A 19,818-nucleotide genomic window follows, 5' to 3' on the forward strand; every position below is an offset into this window, starting at 1 on the left:
AATACTTTTATTCTGCAGTGATCATATCTCACAATTTTTCACTGAATTCAGAGAATTTAAAGAACATGTCACCTTACATCAGTCGAGATGTAAGGCTACATCTCAACTGTAAGGCTACAGGCTACATGACAATCATTTTAATGGCCTGAACTGTATTGTACTATGCACTTTCCTGCCAATCAAAAACTAATTTGCTGTCCACCTAAAGGTGAAGTGACTCTCCCTTACTTTTCATGCAGGAATAACTGTGTCTATATAATATGCTTGGAAAATAATAATGGGGGAAAAATGACCTTGAATATTGTATAAAGAGGTCCCAGGGAGTGAAGTAGCTGGGGAGCCAGGATGAAGTGTGCTCCCTTATGGATTTGCAGCCCATCCACAAAATGGCACTACTGCCACCATGGGGGCAGCTTTAAGAGGACAGTCAACCCTATCTGACATCTTTGCAGTTAAAGGAAAAAGCCAGCTACCACCAACTCCTGTACCTGACCCATCCACCCTCCCCTTCTTTTGGGCCAGTTCTCATTCATAGAATCATAGAATCATAGAATCATAGAATCATAGAATCATAGAATCATAGAATCATAGAACCATAGAATCATAGAATCATAGAATCATAGAATCATAGAATCATAGGTTGGAAAGGACCTACATGAGCATCTAGTCCAACCATCCTCCCATTACTGTAGCTACAGCAAGTCACTAAACCGTATCTCACAGCTCATCATCCAGACACCTCTTGAACACTGCCAGGGACGGCAGCTCCACCACCTCCCTGGGCAGCCATTCCAGTGCCTGACCACTCTCTGAGAGAAAAAGTTCCTTCTTATGCCTAGTCTAAATCTCTTCTGGTACAGCTCGGGTCTTGTTTGTTGCCTGGGAGAAGAGGCCAAACCCCTCCTCATCACAACCTCCCTTCAGGAAGTTGTAAAGCACAATGAGATTTCCCCTGAGCCTCCTCTTCTCCAGGATAAACAACCCCTGCTCCCTGAGCTGTGCCTCATAAGACTTGTGCTCCAGACCCCTCACCAGTTTCGTTGCCCTTCTCTGGACATGTTCCAGGGCCTCCATGTCTTTCTTGTAGTGAGGAGCCCAAAACTGAACACAGTACTTGAGATGTGGCCTCACCAGGGCTGAGTACAGAGGGATGATTACCCCTCTGCTCCTGCTGGCCACACTATTTCTTACACGGTTCAGGATGCTATTGGTCTTCCTGACCACCTGGGCACACTATCGGCTCATGTTCAGACAAGTATCAACCAGCACCCCCAGTTCCCTTTCCTCTTCACAGTCATTCCTCCAGGAACTATATCTACTTTCTGGACTGGAGGAAGACTATTTCCTTTCTTTATTTTTTTTTTTGTTACTTTTCTGCCAGTGAGCTGCTTGGCTCAGCTGTGTGGGAAGGGGTGAGGATCAAATGTGAACCAGGATTTAAACATGGGAAGCACAAGGACAAAAGAGGGAGGAGGAAGGGAGTAGGACTATTCTTTTTATTGGCATTTGGCCATTATTGTAATACTTTTTCGAAAAAGGTGTGTATGTTTTGCTGCTACATATTTTAGGAGTGAAAATCATGGATTAAAGTGGAAAAAAATCCATAAGTCTGTCCTTATTCAAGTTCTCATTTAATAGCACTAATGTCCCCACACCAGCAAGTGTTTGGGCTTTGGCTGTCTGATTACTTGAAAGGACACCTGTAAATACTGCCCTTCTCTGTAGCTGATCTCATATATTCACCTAATAATTTTACATTGCTTTTTGTCCACTGTGATTTTATGAAAGGTAGGGAAACAAACAATTCACAACTGTTAATATGAAACCCTAATCATAATCTAAGAACGGTTTGGGTTGGAAGGGACCCTTAAAGATCATTGAGTTCCACCCTGCCTGCCGTGGGCAGAGATAAATGCGTCAGCTCCTAGTATCTATCTTATGCAATATTTAACTATCATTTGCAAAAGTAGCTATACAGTATGCAATTGCTATACAGATAAGTTCAGCTTGTGATCTAAATGCGCAAGACTGAGTGAAATCAGAAGGATCTTTAAAAGAATCATAGAATCATAGAATTACTCAGGTTGGAAAAGACCTTGAAGATCATCAAGTCCAACCGCAGCCTAACCAGTAGCCTATCTCTTAAAAAAAACAACCACAAAACAGTACCACAACAACAAACCTCTGCTAAATCATATCCCTGAGTACCACATCCAAACGGCTCTTAAACACATCCAGGGATGGCGATTCAACCACCTCCTTGGGGAGCCCATTCCAGTACCTAACCACCCTTTCTGTAAAGAAGTTCTTCCTAATATCCAACCTAAACTTGCCCTGGCGCAGCTTGAGGCCATTTCCCCTCGTCCTGTCACAAGTCAGTAGTGAGAAGAGACCTGCCCCACTCTCACTGTAAGAACCTAAATCCATTAGGGATTATTGAATTGACTACTCTTTTTTTTTTTTTTTTTTTAATATATATATATATATATATATATATTAGATGATAAAGGTGATTTCAGTGAGAGCAGGGCTGGTCCCTTCTCACTGGTGACAGGTGACAGGACAAGGGGAAATGGCCCCAAGTTGTACTAGGGGAGGTCTAGTTTGAATATCAGGAAAAACTTATTTGCAGAAACGGTTGTTAAGCACTGGGATAAGCTCCCCAGTGATCATCATCCCTGAATGTGTTTAAAATCCATTTGGATGTGGTACTCAGGGACATGATTTAGCAGAGGGTTGTTAGAGTTAGGGTAGTATCGATAGGTTGTGGTTGGACATGATGATCTTGAAGGTCTTTTCCAACTTGAGCAATTCTACTGTTTTATGATTCCATTATACAACAGTGAGCAACAGAAATGTAAAATGTCATGTAAAAATATATATTTTGATAGCCTCAAACAAAATACTTTTTGTAAAGAGCTCTGAAAAGTTCAAAAGTTCATGCTTCACTTCTTACTGTGACAAGAGCAGTTTTCTAAACCTCTAGGGTCTCCATGGAATGGTAACTTTGTCCTCTGGACAGATGGAGCTTGGGAAAATAATTTTTGTCCTTGGTTCTGAAATCACTGTATAGTATGGAAGTTGAAGTAGTTTAACCTTGACCTTGTTTGGTTAACCTCTCCATGATGCTTCTGGTGGTGGTGTCAACCTCATACCTCACATCAGATGAAATGGAAATACATATACTAACAGATTGTATCTCAAAAAAAAATCTCACTTTTTTTTTTGTTTCTTCTTTGTTTTTTTGTACATTCGTTTCTACTCTACAGTCTCTCTTGACAGATTCCAATGAAACTGCCAGTGAAATCAGACTGTTTCTATTAAATTTTCTTTAAAAAGCAAAAAGGTTTAGAAAAAACATTTTTTAGTATATTTTAATACTTATTGTGTTATAGCAGTGGATAAAAAGTATTTCTTATTATTGTTAGCGATTTCATTTACACAATTAAATCAGAACTAGGAACCATTCTATGATAAACATGACAAACAAAGAAATAATCCAGTTTGACATGTGGTTAGAAAAACAGATCATACCCTGTTACTTAAATAAACAAAGTCTCTACAAATTCACTCTTGTATTATTCAGATGAATAGTGGCACTCATTTTCATTTTTATATACTTCTAATAAGTTGCCTTGAAATAGATAGAAACATCTGAAACATGATCACAATGCAGAAAATTATAAAGAGGGAGAAGAAAAATTACTCTGTCTAAAACTTACTACTAAGAATTTGTACATGTATAATTTAATATGTAGATATTTGCAGAGTATGCTGTATGACTGGTTCATTATTACAAATAAACAGATGAACACATAACATTTGCAGTGTGTGTAATTTGCTTTGAAAAGGCTGAATGGCACAAGAAAACATTCTGGATTAACTGAAAGTAAACATTTGGTGTAAGGAGATAAACATTTAAAAATAGCATGTTTACAAGAAAATTTTCAAATTCCTTAATATTTCAATCAACTGAACTTATTTGCAACTATAGACAATATATAGTCTATATTTTTTTGTGAAATACTAGAAGGTGGGTGAGACTGTATGTAGAGACGCTTCTCATTTTATATATATATATATATATATATATATTATTCTATGAATCTGAAAAGATCATGATACATACAGAATACAATGGATCCTAAGAATTGAATTGAGTACAGAATACTTTTTTTGCAAAATGATGGTAATAGGCAATGAAACATTTCCTGACTGTTCATGTATCCACTTCTCTGTTTGACTTATATTGCTAATGAATAGATTATGTACAGTCTACCTGCAGGGTTTTTAAATAGCTTTCTCCAAAGTTTCCAGCTTCACAGCAGATGATTAGGAAAACTAACCATTAGTGAAAGCCTGATTTCTAACTGTTGGATGGTCTTACTGACCAATTCCACAGTTTCCATGGCTTCCATTGTCATTTCTTTTCAGCATGGTTTGGACCCACAGTTATGTACTCATTTTCACAGAAGATTTAACAAATTCTCATTTTTAAATAAAGTCAAAACTAGATTATAAAGAAAATCAGATGAAAAGAGATTGAGAGGGAGTGAGAGAGGGGAAAGTTTCTGCATGAGATCTACAACACTCTACTTCAGTTATTCTTCACACACCTTGAATCAAGGAAAGGTATGTGATGAGATTTTGTAGTCTCGTGGAGCAAAGCATGTTTCAATTATACAGTCACAGAATATGATCTGAATGAACTTGGGAGTAAGACTAGATTCTGCATTAGAAATTTGCATAGGTAAAGCACAGTAAGGAGTGCATAGTCGCATGAAGTGCACACATAAACACATGGAGTGAGCGTCAGTTATGAAAAAAATGCAGAAAAACAGTTGGATGATTGTAGAGGTAAAAGAAGAAACCAGTTACAATTGTAATTGTAGTAAAATAAAATTGACTTCAAAATTACATTAATTAAAATTTATCCCCCAAAAATATTTTAACTTCTCAAATAAATCATGATAGAGCAAGCAAACATGGTAATACAATTAAAATATTAAAGGAAGTGCTGCAGCAATTATTCCCTAGAAAGTTTGGATTGCGTACATTACATAAGGTTTTAAAAAAAGTTAAAAGAAAATGAAAAAATAAAAAAAAAAATTAAAAAATGCAGAAACAAAATACAAAATTCAGAAACAATGACTATTCAGGAATCAGCAAACAACAGGACTGAAGAAAAAAAAAAAATATTTTGTACCTTTTTTATCGCTCTGCTTATGAGGTTATCTCCAACTGGTATCAGAACTCCTCCAAAGATGGCCAGCACTGCACCAATGACAGCCCCAGTGAGGAGCCCACAGCTTCTGTTACAAGTCATTCCTCTCCTTTGACAGGGTGCAGACAGGAAATGTAAAAATATCCTTGCTGCAGTCCTCCAAGCTTTTTGTCACACTTCTTGGTCCCAACAGACTTGCTGATCTTCGTGAGAGAAGCTGATAATATACAGAGACAGTGAACAAAAATTACATTCCAAAGGTCGAAAATACAAAGTACGTGAGTTGAAGCGGGCAGGGAGATAACATGTCAAAAACAGTCAGATAGTGGATAACAGTACAAAAAAAAAAAAAAAAAAAAAAAAAAAAATTATACACATTTTGTGTGCTAGTCACTGGACACATACAACAATCTGTTTTTTCCTCATTTTCTTAAAGGCCATTACGTTGTTTCGCTTGCTTTTTTTTCTCTCTCTCTCTTTCTTGTTTTATGGTTCTGCACTATTAGGGAAAACTCTCATAACAGTACTCAGCTGACATTCTTCCTTAGGAAAACTCTTTCTCAGAAATCTCCCTGTGCCAAGGCAGGAGGTTATAGCCTTCAGTCTTGATCACAGCTTGCGATACCCATGGCTATCACTTCAGGCAAAATCACTTACACCACTTGTGTAAGCTACCCAGGGTGGGCCTGCAACATGTCTTAGTGGCAATGGCAATCTCTAATGAGAGGCATCCACAAAAAGTTTGTCTTCTTGTACCTCTGTCAGTCCAGTCTACTACTGAAGGGCTAAAATTTTATTTCATAGAATCATAGAATGGCTTGGACTGGAAGGAACCTAAAGATCCAGTTCCAATGCCCAGTGTGGGCAGGGTTGCCAACAGCTAGATCAATCACATGATTAGGCTGCCCAGGTACCCATCAAACCCACCCTTGAGCACCTCCAGGGATGGTGCATCCATAACCTCTGCACATCCTGTTACAGCAGCTCACCACTCTCTTTGTGAAAAACTCCCAAAGTCTCAGCTACTTCAAGGCCAAAGCATGACTGTAGAAGTTGAATTCTTACTTTCAGCCACCAACCCCATGAGATGATTTCACCATCTCACTTGCTTTACAGAACGGCTGACTTCTTAACAAATGCTTAGGTTTCAGTCTTTTGAATGTATAACATCACCATATATTTCGATGATCTCTAAGGTCCCTTCCAACTCGCACGATACTATGATACTATGATGATACTATGATATTTAATTCAGTCTCAGAAAAAAAAAAAAAAAAAAAAAAAAAAAAAAAAAAAAAAGATTGCTTTCAATTATTTATTGGAAAACAGCCTTTGCTGACAGTACAAGTTCAACTATCTTGAAATCTGGCCCCTATCTGAAGATGTCAGAAATAAAATCACAATGCTACCAATGCTGAGAAGTGGTAACACATAAGCTCCTAGTGTTTGTCACACTTATTAATACTTATGATAACAGCTGCCTAATTCATGCTTTCTCAGGAATTAATCACACCCATAGAATTTAAGTTTCTAATTTGCCTTTGACCTCCAAATAACAGTAAATCAGCTCTTTTCTATTTTATATGTTATTGTCAGAGTCCTTCTTATTTTTACCTGCATTTGTTTGTCAGTTTGTTGGGATCATCTCTACATCACTTTTAAAGCAAGTATCAGCTGCAAAGTTAATTACACACTCATGGCCAAGCGGAGCAAAGTAAAACAGAAGGATGTAATGAAAGAACAACTCAACCTGAATTCCCAATTTACTCACAATTAAAGGGTTAAAAATTTCATGAATTTCTAAATCGTAGAGTAGGTGTAGGATGAGCCATGTTTTATTTTTGTAAATCCCATACACGGTTATGATGCCCTTTTTAATGGGGGAAAGACAAAGGACACACATATCATGTACTGACACCATGTACATGGTCAGCAGGCTAATGCTGTGTCCTCTTGTGTCCTACATGTTGTCACAACAATAACATCATGTCTGTCTACACCTAAGCCCAGACTACTCCCAGAGTACTCCTTTCATCTGTTTTTTTTAATATACCCTGGCTGTTTTTTTCTTGTTGTTGTTGTTGTTTGTTTGCTTTGTTGTGTTGTTGTGTTGTTGTTTTCCAATGAGAAAGTTTGTAAATATATATTTTAAAATTAAAAAATGAAAATCATTTTTTCCATTAGTGTTTTAAAAGGGCTTTTGGATACTGTCTGAATTTATTTATTTATTTATTTATCTTACATAATGAGGCTTTTCAGATTCAACAGAAATACATATTCCACTGAAATATATTACCATCTATCCTTTTACCAGCTGTTCCAGTGGATTTTTTACATTTGGTAGAATAGATATCCCTCAACATCACCATTAGTAAATAGAAGCAACTGACTGCTTATAACTTCTGCCTCTTCCAAATTTATTCACCCTTCTCCCATTAAACACAGTGTAACAATAGTCTAGACATAGCTCAATTTATGCAATTCCAATTACCCATTACACAACTGCAGTGAAGAGCACTCACAACTTATTTGCACAGAAGTAAATAACATATTTCTATCATAACTGAACATAAACATAAAATGTAAAGATTAAATTAGCAATATCCAACAAGAATGTTTCTTGCCAACTTCACTTTTGTTTGCACATATCAATCCAAAGTAAGCCCTTAAAAAAACTGAGGAATATTTTCTGCAGTTTCTTAATAATTTCTCCAGATCCAATAGTCATTTTAAAACATTTTTTGTGTGCATGGACTTCTTTAATTCTGCTATTGAATTTGATTTGTTGCCCATAAATGTTATTTTAAAACATAATTATTTCCAATTATTCTGTTTGAGGTTAGAAGGTGATATTAAAAATCCTGAAATATTTAAGAGACACATTTTCTGGGAAGAAATTATTTCTGCTTTTCATTTTTCTTTAAAGTCTGATGCAATTTTGAATTATAGTTTTGAATTTTTTATTGTAAATAGTAATAATTATTTACAATATTGCAATAGCATATGTTACAAATACCTCTTTTAAAACGTGCATTTTGTAAATATCCACCTAATTTCAGGAGCTGTAATTATAAATATATATATATATATCAAATGACAGAATGGAATTGGGAAAGCTAGGAATACTAAACATACAATTTCACTGTTAACATTATAAAGAGATTCACTAATACATGTACACTTCTATTTCTCCTTGCAGTGTTGCATAATCTTATCCTTTTATTTTACATTACAAATAAAAACTTTCAAGATTTTTCCACCAAGTGAATTTAAAAGTATTTCTGAGGAAAACTCTCTGATTTTAAATGTATCATATGACTCACCTTGAATAAGGGCAACTGACTTTTCAGCTGAATGTACGGGCACTTAACACACGACTAGCATCAAGTTACAAGAGGACAAGCAGCTGAGCTCCCCACCAAGCACAAACCCTCAGAGCTTCGAGGGGGCGCTTATATATTCCAAGAGATGTCAGTTCCCTGTTTATCTTTCTGCCAGAAGAAAAAATTAAACTGTATTGGTGCTTGGGGAGGGGACTGTCTATTTTTGCAGTCTGACTAAATGCCACTACCTACATCCCATGGTAATATACTTAGCAGCTGCACTCTTTGCCAGATTTTGATCCAAGTGAGTCAAAGGTCAAGGAGACAAAAGGGTAATTTACTTATTTGGTTCCTGGTCACTTCTCCCCTAATATCCATTTGCTTTGAAAGTGCTCATATTAGCAAGTTATGACTAACTTGCTTAGCAGCTTCTTAAAGATGCTGAATATTTACAAATACCCTTTGCTATATAGCATGCCTTGCTGTATTTAATAATAGCTTTACTATTGAAGTTATTATGTGAAAATACGATATGAAACCCTCTGCAGTTTAATCATCACGACTGTATATTTTCAAGTTAAACAAAAGTCAGGCAGATTTTGTAAACTTGTTTTTTTCATAAGTTGGATTACAACATTTCCTCGTGAAGTGCTAATGCTCTTCCTCTTGAACTGCAAGTTTAAAAAGCTTATTATCAGAAGCTCCTTTCTATTAATGTATCTGCAATTCGGTTAGATTTACATTGCTATCTTCATCACCCAAAGTGTTATCCCAGAAGAGTATACTAAAAATTATCAGTTGGGCAGACTTTCACAGAAATATGTTTTTTATATACCTCTTCACCCCCTGTGAATTAAATAAATGGATTGTCTTAAAAAAGGTTCTGGCAGCATCAAGAGGAAGTGACTTATAAGTGGTTTTCTTGATTGCAAGAGAGAAAATACTACTAAAAATAGCTTTTTAGGTCCAGATTTTCAGGATATAGCCCTGCACAGTTTGTGATACACATATTCAGTACTTTTTACATGTTTTTACTTCCTGTTTATTGTTTCATTTCTGTTATTGTCCTATTTGAATGTTGAACTGGTATAGATGAAGCTCCCTTCCTTTAATCCACTTCTGCTATATCAGTCCAAGATGGATTAACAAACGCAATTTTTTTCTTCCTGGTGGAAAAATCAATAGTGACAGTGACCCTAGTTCTTGGAAAGTAACATGAAGGTCAGTCTTTTTGTAGTAGACTCACTGACAGGAAGTGTTGGTGACCTTGACTAACTCCAGTTTCACATCCTTGAAAAGTGCAGTAGAACTATTGTTCACTTTTTCTAATTCTTTCCCCCTTTTTCTTTCCAAGCTGTGCTGCCTTATTCTCTACTTATTCATCTTTTCTCAAAGGAAGCAATTCCTATTACTCATATCTGCCTGTGGATATTTTCTCTACCATGCCCATTGTCTTCCTTTGCAATACATGGGGACCAGTATGTATCATTCATAGGAGAGGAGAATGTCTGCTGCTTTTTTCTGTGGTATTAAGTTTGTTTCTTTTTATTTTGTTTTGGTTTGTTCCTGGAGTCTTCTCCAGACTGAACAAGCCCAACTCCCTCAACCTTTCTTAACAGGAGAAGTGTTCCAGCCCTCTTACGCCCTCCATAGCCTCCTCTGGACCTACTCCAAAAGATATGCATCTTTCTTGGGCTGGGCACCCAAAGCCTGTATGCAATACACCAGATGGGGACTCACAAGGGCAGAGCAGATGTAAACAATCACCTCCCTCTTCCTGCTGGCCACTGTCCTGCAGCCCAGGATAGAACTGGACTTATGGTCTGCAAGTGCACAATATCAGCTCATGTCCAGGTTTTCATCCAACAGGACCCTCAGGTCCCTTTTTGCAGGGCCACTCAAGGAATTCTTATCGAAGTCTGTACACATACCTGGGATTGCCCCAACCTAAGTGCAATGTCTTGCACTTGGCCTTGTTTAACCTCACTTCGTTCTCGCAGGCCTGCTTTTAGAGCCTATCCTGATTCTTTTGGATGGCATTCCTTCCTTTTGTTGTATCAACTGCACTACTCATCTTGGTGTTTTCAGCAAACTTGCTGAGAGGGAACTCAATCCCATCATGTATGCCACCGATAAGGATGTTAAAGAGTACCGGCCCCAAGACAGCCTCCTGGAGACACCACTTTTGACTGTGCTCCATCTGGGCAAAAAGCCATTCAAGGAAAATCTCTGTTGGTAAGCTGTGCTTGGTGGTGAAACCAGGTTTGTCAGATTCAGCAACAGAAACCAGCTGAAGGGATTTGAAACAAAGAGAGTTGTTCACTTTCAAATGTCTGTCATTTTTCTGTTTCATAGAAGAATTTCTAAAAAAAGAAAAATCAGAAGTACTTAATGGTATTCTTGTTTCTGGCTTCAGATCAGAGTTCAGAGATTATAGAGAAGAATGCTAGAGACAAAACAACAACTGCAATGACAGAGAAAGCAAAAAAATCACACGCTTTGTCAGAATTTACAGTGTGCTTCCACAAAGAGACTGTAAAGAAATCACATTCATATGCTTGATGAAGACATAGAAAACCACAGGAAGCACCCTATATGAACTCTACCCTCATTTCTTGATGTAAATATACCACTGATAAGAAAACTCTAATGAGATTAGCTAATTCCTTGGGTTTTTTTTTAGGCAATTCATAATAGGGACTTCTGGAGAGCACTTTCTTTGGCATGCTTTCCAAACATAGAAGGAGCAAATGAGGAGAGATACAGTTTTTCTGTATGTTGTGAGATAAATAAATACTCAACAACTTATTCTGTTTGGGTTTTGTTGTTGTTGTTGTTGTTTTTGGGTGGGCAGGAGTGGGGAGTGCTCTGTTTGTTTTTAAGTTAAGATCCTATCTACCAGAGAGGATGGCATACTGTTATGATTCACAAAATTTGAATTCTGAGGTATGTCCACATAAATGTTCCCAAGTTCCCGTGGAAATTCTCTGAGACGTGACTTTGTATGGCATGCTTCCGCACTCAAAGAAAAACCACTCGCTGGGTTTTCTTCATCTGTCTGATCATAACATTCAAAACATTAGAAAACTCCAAGAAACACTTATCATTAATTTTGTACTCTCTGAACAAAAACAAGAAAAAAAAGAGGAAAAGAAGAAGAAAGGAAGAAAGGAAGAAAGGAAGAAAGGAAGAAAGGAAGAAAGGAAGAAAGGAAGAAAGGAAGAAAAAGAAAGAAAGAAAGAAAGAAAGAAAGAAAGAAAGAAAGAAAGAAAGAAAGAAAGAAAGAAAGAAAGAAAGAAAGAAAGAAAGAAAGAAAGAAAGAAAGAAAGAAAGAAAGAAAGAAAGAAAGGTCCGTCATTTTTTAAACAATGTGCCAATCCCTAGGGCAGAAGATGAAGTTAATATTGTCAGCATTTAAAGCCCATCTTTCAAAAATATTTTAGATACACATTCTATTTTGAAGTAAAGGTGTGAGAAATAATGCTTACCCCCTCTCTATGTGGCAAGAAAAAACAGCAGTTTGTTTCGGGGAGTTCAAAATCTTGCTGTCACCACCCAGTGGTCCTCTAGGTCTTACCCAAAGTCCCACAAGAAGGGATGTAACATACTTAGTCATGACAAATTCAGAGCATTCCACAGACCAAAAATAGTAACAAGTGTCTTCTATTCTCAAATAACCTCTTTCTGATTCAGCACACTCATCTTCTGTTACGTGAACTGTGTTTTACTAAGGAGGACAATGAGGAAAGTGAATCATCTGCAGATGAAAATGTGCAACATGCCACCAGCTAGATAAGAATTTTGCCCTTCTGCATACATGGGAGATACTAGGAGATGTGTTCTTTTTATATATGGAGTAAAGTTTTTGTATTCATGAAAGATAATGTGATTTCCTCTGGCAATAAAAACCTGCTGTGTATCACCTAATCATATAATAAAAAAGTAGTGCTCGAGCTTTCCACTTGGACCAGTTTCAACAGTTTGCTTGGCTCCTACTGTTTACAAGGATCCCCTAGAGTGAACCTCACCTATATGAAGATACTAGCCTGAAAATAAATTGAATACCAATACATTAAAACAAACAAACAAACAAAACCCCTAAAAAAACCCAGAATTTTCTTTTCCTAAATTATATATTCACTGTCTTTGTCTCAGCTACTCTCACTGTGACTGGTATTTTGTACTACCTTATTTTCCAGAAATCATGGGGATGATGAGGGTTACATGGCATAGTAACTTCATTTTAAAAGAGAGAAATAATGAGATACTTAAGCTGTCTCAGTTCTGTTTCTAGGTAGAAATAATTGTACACCAGTACAGGTTGGGGGAAGACCTGCTGGAGAGGAGCTCTGCTGAGAGGGACCTGGGTGTCCTGGTGGACGACAGGTTGGCCATGAGCCAGCAGTGTGCCCTTGTAGCCAAAAAGGCCAATGGCATTCTGGGGTGCATTAAAAAGAGCGTAGCCAGCAGGTCAAGGGAGGTGATCCTCCCCCTCTACTCTGCCCTGGTGAGGCCTCATCTGGAATACTGTGTCCAGTTCTGGGCCCCCCAGTACAAAAAAGACAGGGATCTCTTGGAGAGAGTCCAGCGGAGGGCCACAAAGATGGTGAAGGGCCTGGACCATCTCCCCTATGAGGAGAGACTTAGGGAACTGGGCCTGTTTAGCCTTGAGAAAAGAAGGCTGAGAGGGGACTTGATCCAGGTTTATAAATACCTGAAGTGTGGGAGCCATAGTGGTGAGGCTGGTCTCTTTTCAGTAGTGCGTGGGGACAGGACTAGGGGCAATGGGCTGAAACTTCAGCATAGGAAGTTCCGCACGAATGTGCGCAGGAACTTCTTTACAGTGAGGGTGACGGAGCACTGGAACAGGCTGCCCAGGGAGGTGGTGGAGTCTCCTTCTCTGGAGATATTCAAGACCCACCTGGACGCCTACCTGTGCAATGTGGTGTAGGGAGCCTGCTTTGGCAGGGGGGTTGGACTCGATGATCTCTAGAGGTCCCTTCCAACCCCTATAATTCTGTGATTCTGTGATTCTGTGATTCTGTGCTTTTAACATCTCCTCTCTAAGGACCTAAATTTTCATAGCAATTCTTCTCTTACATAACGTTATCTAAAAATATTGCTGCAAATAACAATAACCATGTGAAAATTAGCTTTATGAACAAAGGAAGAGGCATTCATTTCCTGTTCTCTCCTAAATGACTTGCACCAAAATGACTAAATTTTAGATAGTTAATATTAGAGCAACTCTACTCAGGCTCCCCAGTGAGATTTTCAGCTCCTCCTTTTATAAGTGTATTATATCAATAGTACCATGACAGTTATAAGAAGTTCTGGTGAGTGCAAACAAGTTGCAAAGCAAAGCAAAAATTTAATGGAAAATGTTCTAAATATTTGCCACCTTACATCAAAGAAAAGTTTGGCCAAAGATTGCAGAAGTGTTGTAGCATTTTTGCCCACCTTGCGTTATAGACTTTTACTGCACATGTGTTGGCCTTTAGGGCTTTCCATTGCATCCCATAAGGCATACTACAGCCACTCCCATCAAGCAGTCTTCAGCCTGCTTCAACCTGGAAAAAGATCCACCCATGCACACCATATCTGATCCCACCACAAGAGCCCAGAAGACTCATTTCAAACTGCTGTGCTGCTTTTTCATTACCCATTAGTGACTCTCAAAAGCAGTTTTCTCAGCTCTAAGAAGTTTTATGACCTAAGGTGCTGTCCCTTGTGATTCTCAGTGAGTTCTGATGATATGGAAAGCATCTTAAGATGCTACTGACTCAAGCCAACTTGGCAGCAATACAGTGGAAAGAGTGTGATACATTTGGTTCCTGCCAATGATGTGTTTCTCTATTAAACTGTGACTAGGTTATTTAAGGGCAAAATGGGCAATAGAAGTCCCATCAGCTGTTTCAGTTCTTTTCTACACAGACGTACTGATTCTGTATTCCTCTTTACTCGCTATAGCATGCATGAACTACTGCCTTTCTCAGTTCTCAAAATTACATTTATAAACTGTTTTCAATTCATTTTAGCAGGTATGAAAGCATAACAGAGGTAGGGGTACAGCAAGCTTTGACTTTTCCTCTGCCACATGTCTGTGCAAGTTATTCAGAATGCAGAAATGAACACAAAACAGAATACGCAATATAATAACTCAAGTTTCAGTGTGAGTCTGAAGGAGCACAGGCCCATAAAAAGTCTGTTAGCTAAAGGTCTGGGTTAAGGAAGGCACAGAGAAGAGGCTTTTATGGTAAGGGAGAAAAATTTTGAAACAGATATCTTTTGAAAGTCAAGGAAATTTAACAAATCTTGTCCTCACTTGGATATATTCCACCACTTGCAAAACTCTGCTCCTTGGCTTAAAAGTCATGGAATAATAGAGTAATTTTAAACGCCTTCACTGGTGCAATACCTGGTTGAGAAACAGTCATCATAATGAGTCATCCCAACAAGACAGTGGAAGTGGCTCTGATGAATGACTAGGTGGTTGTTATATTAGCTTTTGCCTACCAACTATACCAGAATTTTGTTTGTGTAATACATACAAGTGAGTTTTCCAATACATTAAGAACCAATTTTAAGGTTAACATTTTGGTGACTTCCCTCGTGATTGAGTCCTGGTAAATAATTGAAACCATAATCTTTTAGGTGATATGTTCCAGGCCTGCAGAGACATCCTTGGTCTGAGCAATATGCAGATCTTCCCCAAGACTTCAGTTCCACCATAAACGTGAAGCATTAATGCCAAACAATAAACTAACTTCCAGATAAAAAAAAGATAAAAAGGAGAAAAAGAAAAAACAAACAAACAACAACAACGAAAAACTGTTCTATCCTTCTAACCCTTTAATCCTTTAAAGGGTCAGTCATAGAATCATAGAATGGCTTGGGTTGGAAGGGACCCCAAGGATCATCAAGTTCCAATTTCCCCTGCCACAGGCAGGACAACCAACCTCCAAATGTGGTACCAGACCAGCTTGCCCCAGGGCCACATTGGAGCATACACAACCTCTGTAGGCAGCCTGTTCTAACACCTCACCACTCTTAACGAAAAATTTCCCCCAGATGTCTAATCTAAAACTCCCTTCCTTCATTCTAGAATTCTTTCCCCCTTGTTCTGTCACTACCTATCTGTGTAAAAAGTTGTTTTCCTTCTTGTTTATAATCTTCGAATACTGGAAAGCTGCTATGAAGTTTCCCTGGAGCCTTCTTATCTCCAGGCTGAACATACCCAGCTCCGTCAGCCTGTCTTAGTAGCAGAGGTTCTCCAACCCTCTGATCACATTTGCGGGCTCACTTGGACCCTCTCTAAAAGCTCCTCATCTTTTCTGACCTGGGGGTCCCAGACCTGGACACAGTACCCCAGATGGGGCTTCACAAGGGAAGAGCAAAGGGGGACAATCACTTTCCTGTCCCTGTTGGCCATCCCTCTTCTGGTGGAGCCCAGAATACCATTGGTCTTCCAAGCTGCAAGAACATGTTGCTGGCTCATGTTCAGTTTTTCGTCCACCAGGACCTTCAGCTCCACAGGGCTACTCTCAAGGAATTCTTTTCCCAGCCTGTATAAGTATCTGGGATTATTCTAACCCAAGTGCAAAGGAGTCAGAGGGATCTTTATTTAAATAGTCCTATGCCCTGAGACAATTTACTACCTTTTCCTTGTGAATCAGAATCAATTGTTGGGATAGTATCTGGAGACCCAGACCTCTGCCAGGAGACAGAAGTTTTCCTACTAGAAGAAAGGAAAACAGAAAACATTATCTACATAATTAATATAGGCCAAAGTCCTTCCTGATACAGCTTTGTCCCTCAAGGGGATATCTCAGAGAATACAGATATCACAGCACAGAGCTAATGGAAACACTGTTGAGAAAACCATATCTTCCCCTCCAGCTGACAGCAGCAGTACAGACTGTATGGGTCTTGCCTAACAGTTTGCATGAGAGACCAGTACTCAGACTGTTTCAAGAAAGTGTGCTACAATTTCTATAACCTATCCCTATGGATCTGGTGAGCTAGGCCACAAAAAGATACCTTGGCAACAGCTGAAGGTCTAGAGAGATTAGGAAAAAATATGAAGAGCTGCTGCACATGAGGAAAGACTTAACAACTATGAGAACAGACCAGTAGAAAAAGTACTAGTGGTGAAATCTGTGCTCTGGTAGGGAAAGAAAGGAGCAGCAAATAGATACCTTTAACTTCTCAGATTATACACTATTCTGATGCTAAGATATGACACTATACTTTCAGATGAAAACATGTTACAGAAATATTCATGTAACTATCAGTTACATACAAAGTAGATCCAAAACATAATAATTTAACTGGTTTTAAAATATAAATAAATAAATGAAAAAAAAAAATGCATTTTCACTATTTTCCTGCCTGTCATCATTATGGGTCAATGAAGAATAACTTGAGGATGTGGAAAAAAAAAAAATAAATAAATAAAAATAAAAATAAAAAATCTGATACTGGATAACTACAGACCACAATTTTTATACAAATAGGGTATTTTTATCAACTTAAAAAAAAATCACTGAGTTTCTATCATATTGAGTACATCAGCTTGAAAGAGAATCAGATCACTAAAGTACAAGTTCTAAGTGTATGCATGGTTACAATACATTTTCTGAGTTATCTCAGAATTTCCATGACAAGATGAAATTAATAAATGTTACATCACCATCTTTATTGGGCATGAATTATAATTTTAAATCTACTCAGATGCACACATTTTTCTGTACCTAATTATTATGTCAGGATTTTCATGTTCATTTATAACACATATATTTTATAAGCAGCCATACCACGTGACAATTCTTTCTTTTCACATTTGTAATAAACATATAGAGTCATTTGTAACACAGACACATGTAAAAGATAATGGCTTACAGAAAAATGATTATATATACTTATTATAGACAGTTTAAACTTTGAATATCTTCGTTTTAATTGTATTTACATTTAACAGTACATTTATATGCAATTAAATCATTTATTCTTTATAAATTCTAGTAAACGGGCTCTTAAAATTAAAAACAGACAAGAAATAGAAGCTGAATGATCCCTTTGATTTCAGTAATTCAGACATAGTAGTATTTTCTTAGCTAATATGTATGCTAATACAGTGTACAATATTACAGTGTGCAGCTGTGTGCTGAGAAACTGCATTTAGTTCAGAAGCAGGATTACATACCTGTGTGGAGTGTGTCTCCTAATTTAGCTCCTTTTCACAGAAAAACTGAGTTTCTGCAGCAATTATACAACAATTCTGCAGCTGCCCAGTGTCCAATGAGTGCAAAGACCACAAAGGGAAACAGAAAGTTGCAGTAGATAAACTGTCTCAAGTGATGCCAAAGTTAATACTCTTTCACCCTTCTGCTTTGCAAGAAAGACCAGCTATAAGAAATACTATCAGTGCTAACCTCTGCCTCAGCGCTCCTTACCCTCTGCAATAACCCAGTACTTGGAGACAACGTGTCAGTTCCTTGTTGCCAATCCAGAGCAAGCTTAATTGCCTCTGGTCTTTGCAATAACTCTTTGCAAACACAGTCTAAATCCTACTTAATCCCTGCAAGACCCTGCAAGGCAGGTGAGATGTTTCATGCTGGAAATAACTCTTTAGATTCAGGTTTATATTCTTACATAAAGCACAGACATATCAGAATCACAGAATCACAGCTACGGGTACAACTATTCCAGTTCATTGTCATTTCTAAATAACTTCATAGGCTCTTGTTCTGTGTTTTGTTGTCAAATAGAACATATACGTCAAATGACAGTTACTGATTCTTCCTGTTGCCTTTTTGATCCATGCAAGATCCCCTTCTCACAGCAGTGATAAACTGCTCAGGGTTTAATTTACTTGTGGATTTGAACAGCAGATTGAAGAACTTCCTTACAGACAGTTGCAGCAAACAAAGAGCAACAGTGGCAGCCTGGCTGGCATGGCCTTTCATAGAGGGTTAACAGGACCCTGAAATGAGACAAAGTGACAAGAGCTAGAAATCTTGTTGTTGCATGCGGTAACACAGGAAACTGCCAGTGTCATAAAGCTCTTTGCCTTACTTTCTGTGAAGCTCCATCTTTAAAGCCAGTCAGAATATGAAGAAGCAAGGAAAAGGGAAAATAGTCCAGAAACTTTTATTTATGAATATTTTCTGACCTATTAATTTATATAAATGCTGTTTTTCTACCTTTGGTCTTCTTGGAGACCCGTCGCTTGCTTCCTGTATGGCTTTCACAGCTGCAGCCTCCAGTTTGTTGCCAGACTTCCCTTCTGCCTCCCTTTCTACATGTGATACCTTTGACTCCTATTTCCTTCCATTAGAATCTCCTCCCTCCTCCAGCTCCCTGTCTCTCTCTCTCACCTTCCAACCTATCATCTCAGAGGTCACTCCTCCACTAAGTATCTCCTCTCATCTGTCTCCTCCTTCATCAAATTATCCCCTAGGTGTTGTTTTTTTTGTTTGTTGTTTGTGTTGTTTTTTTCTCCCTAACTACCAGAATTTGCAGCTTTCCATCAATTCTGTGCTTGTCCTATGCCATGAGCATTAATGTCTCTTCAAATCTCTCATGTTACCTCTTTCTCTCTTCTACTTATTTTTCCCCTTTCTGAGGTCCTGATATATAACTTCTTATAGTATCAATCAAAAACTGTCTGCAACTGGGAAACTGAAAGACATTTTTATCAGTGCTCTTATGTACATATATGATTTTTATATGAAAAGATTCATTATAAATAATTGCTGTAACACGTTCTTGTTAGTATATCTTCCAGTAGCCTCAAAAGAGCAAAGCTCATGATGTTCCTGCCAACTACTTTTTCCCCATCCAGCTGTCATTCAGCATGCTTTTTGAACTGATCCTACTCCCAAGAAAATTAATCTTCAGCAGCTTCACCAATACACAAAGCAGGTTTGCTAAGTAAAGAAAGGCAATCCTCATCCTCCACTTACCTGTTCCAGAACTGAGAGGGGATCTGAGAAGAAGCTGGGAGCAGCACGGACTTCTCTGTATGCAGTCAGACTTAGTGCAAGAGTAGAAATGCTGAACTGCCAAGAACAGTGCAGTGCCCTTCCACCCTACAATAGCTAGAAAGGTAATAGGCTGTATCCTTCACCACTGCCTTTTGCTTTGAGAAGACAGGGCACAGCATGAAGCGCCCCAGGCACCGTGGTGGAGTGCACGCCCTCCATCTAATTATACCCAGGCTTCTATGTTTTGGGGAAAAAGTAACAACCACCACTTATCAGATTCCCT

General features: G+C 38.2%; 1 protein-coding gene across 3 annotated transcripts in view; it reads right to left on the minus strand.

The window, feature by feature from the left end:
* The window catches only part of CD36 (CD36 molecule (CD36 blood group)), a 38,476-nt gene extending 19,639 nt beyond the window's left edge, over window positions 1-18,837 (minus strand). The window contains exons 1-2 of one of the 3 annotated variants that reach the window (XM_072347958.1): window positions 18,753-18,837; window positions 5,207-5,441 (exon numbers count right to left, since the gene is read on the minus strand). In XM_072347958.1, the coding sequence (XP_072204059.1) occupies window positions 5,207-5,326 (120 nt within the window). In that variant the 5' untranslated portion in view covers window positions 5,327-5,441; window positions 18,753-18,837. Of the gene's footprint in view, window positions 1-5,206; window positions 5,442-8,547; window positions 8,682-17,752; window positions 17,884-18,752 lie in introns of those variants that run through there. The other 2 variants (XM_072347966.1, XM_072347952.1) reach the window with 2 other exon arrangements.
* Between the last annotated feature and the right edge of the window lie 981 nt (window positions 18,838-19,818).

This window comes from Excalfactoria chinensis, chromosome 1 (genome assembly GCF_039878825.1).
Source record: "Excalfactoria chinensis isolate bCotChi1 chromosome 1, bCotChi1.hap2, whole genome shotgun sequence".
NCBI classification, from domain to species: Eukaryota; Metazoa; Chordata; class Aves; order Galliformes; family Phasianidae; genus Excalfactoria; species Excalfactoria chinensis.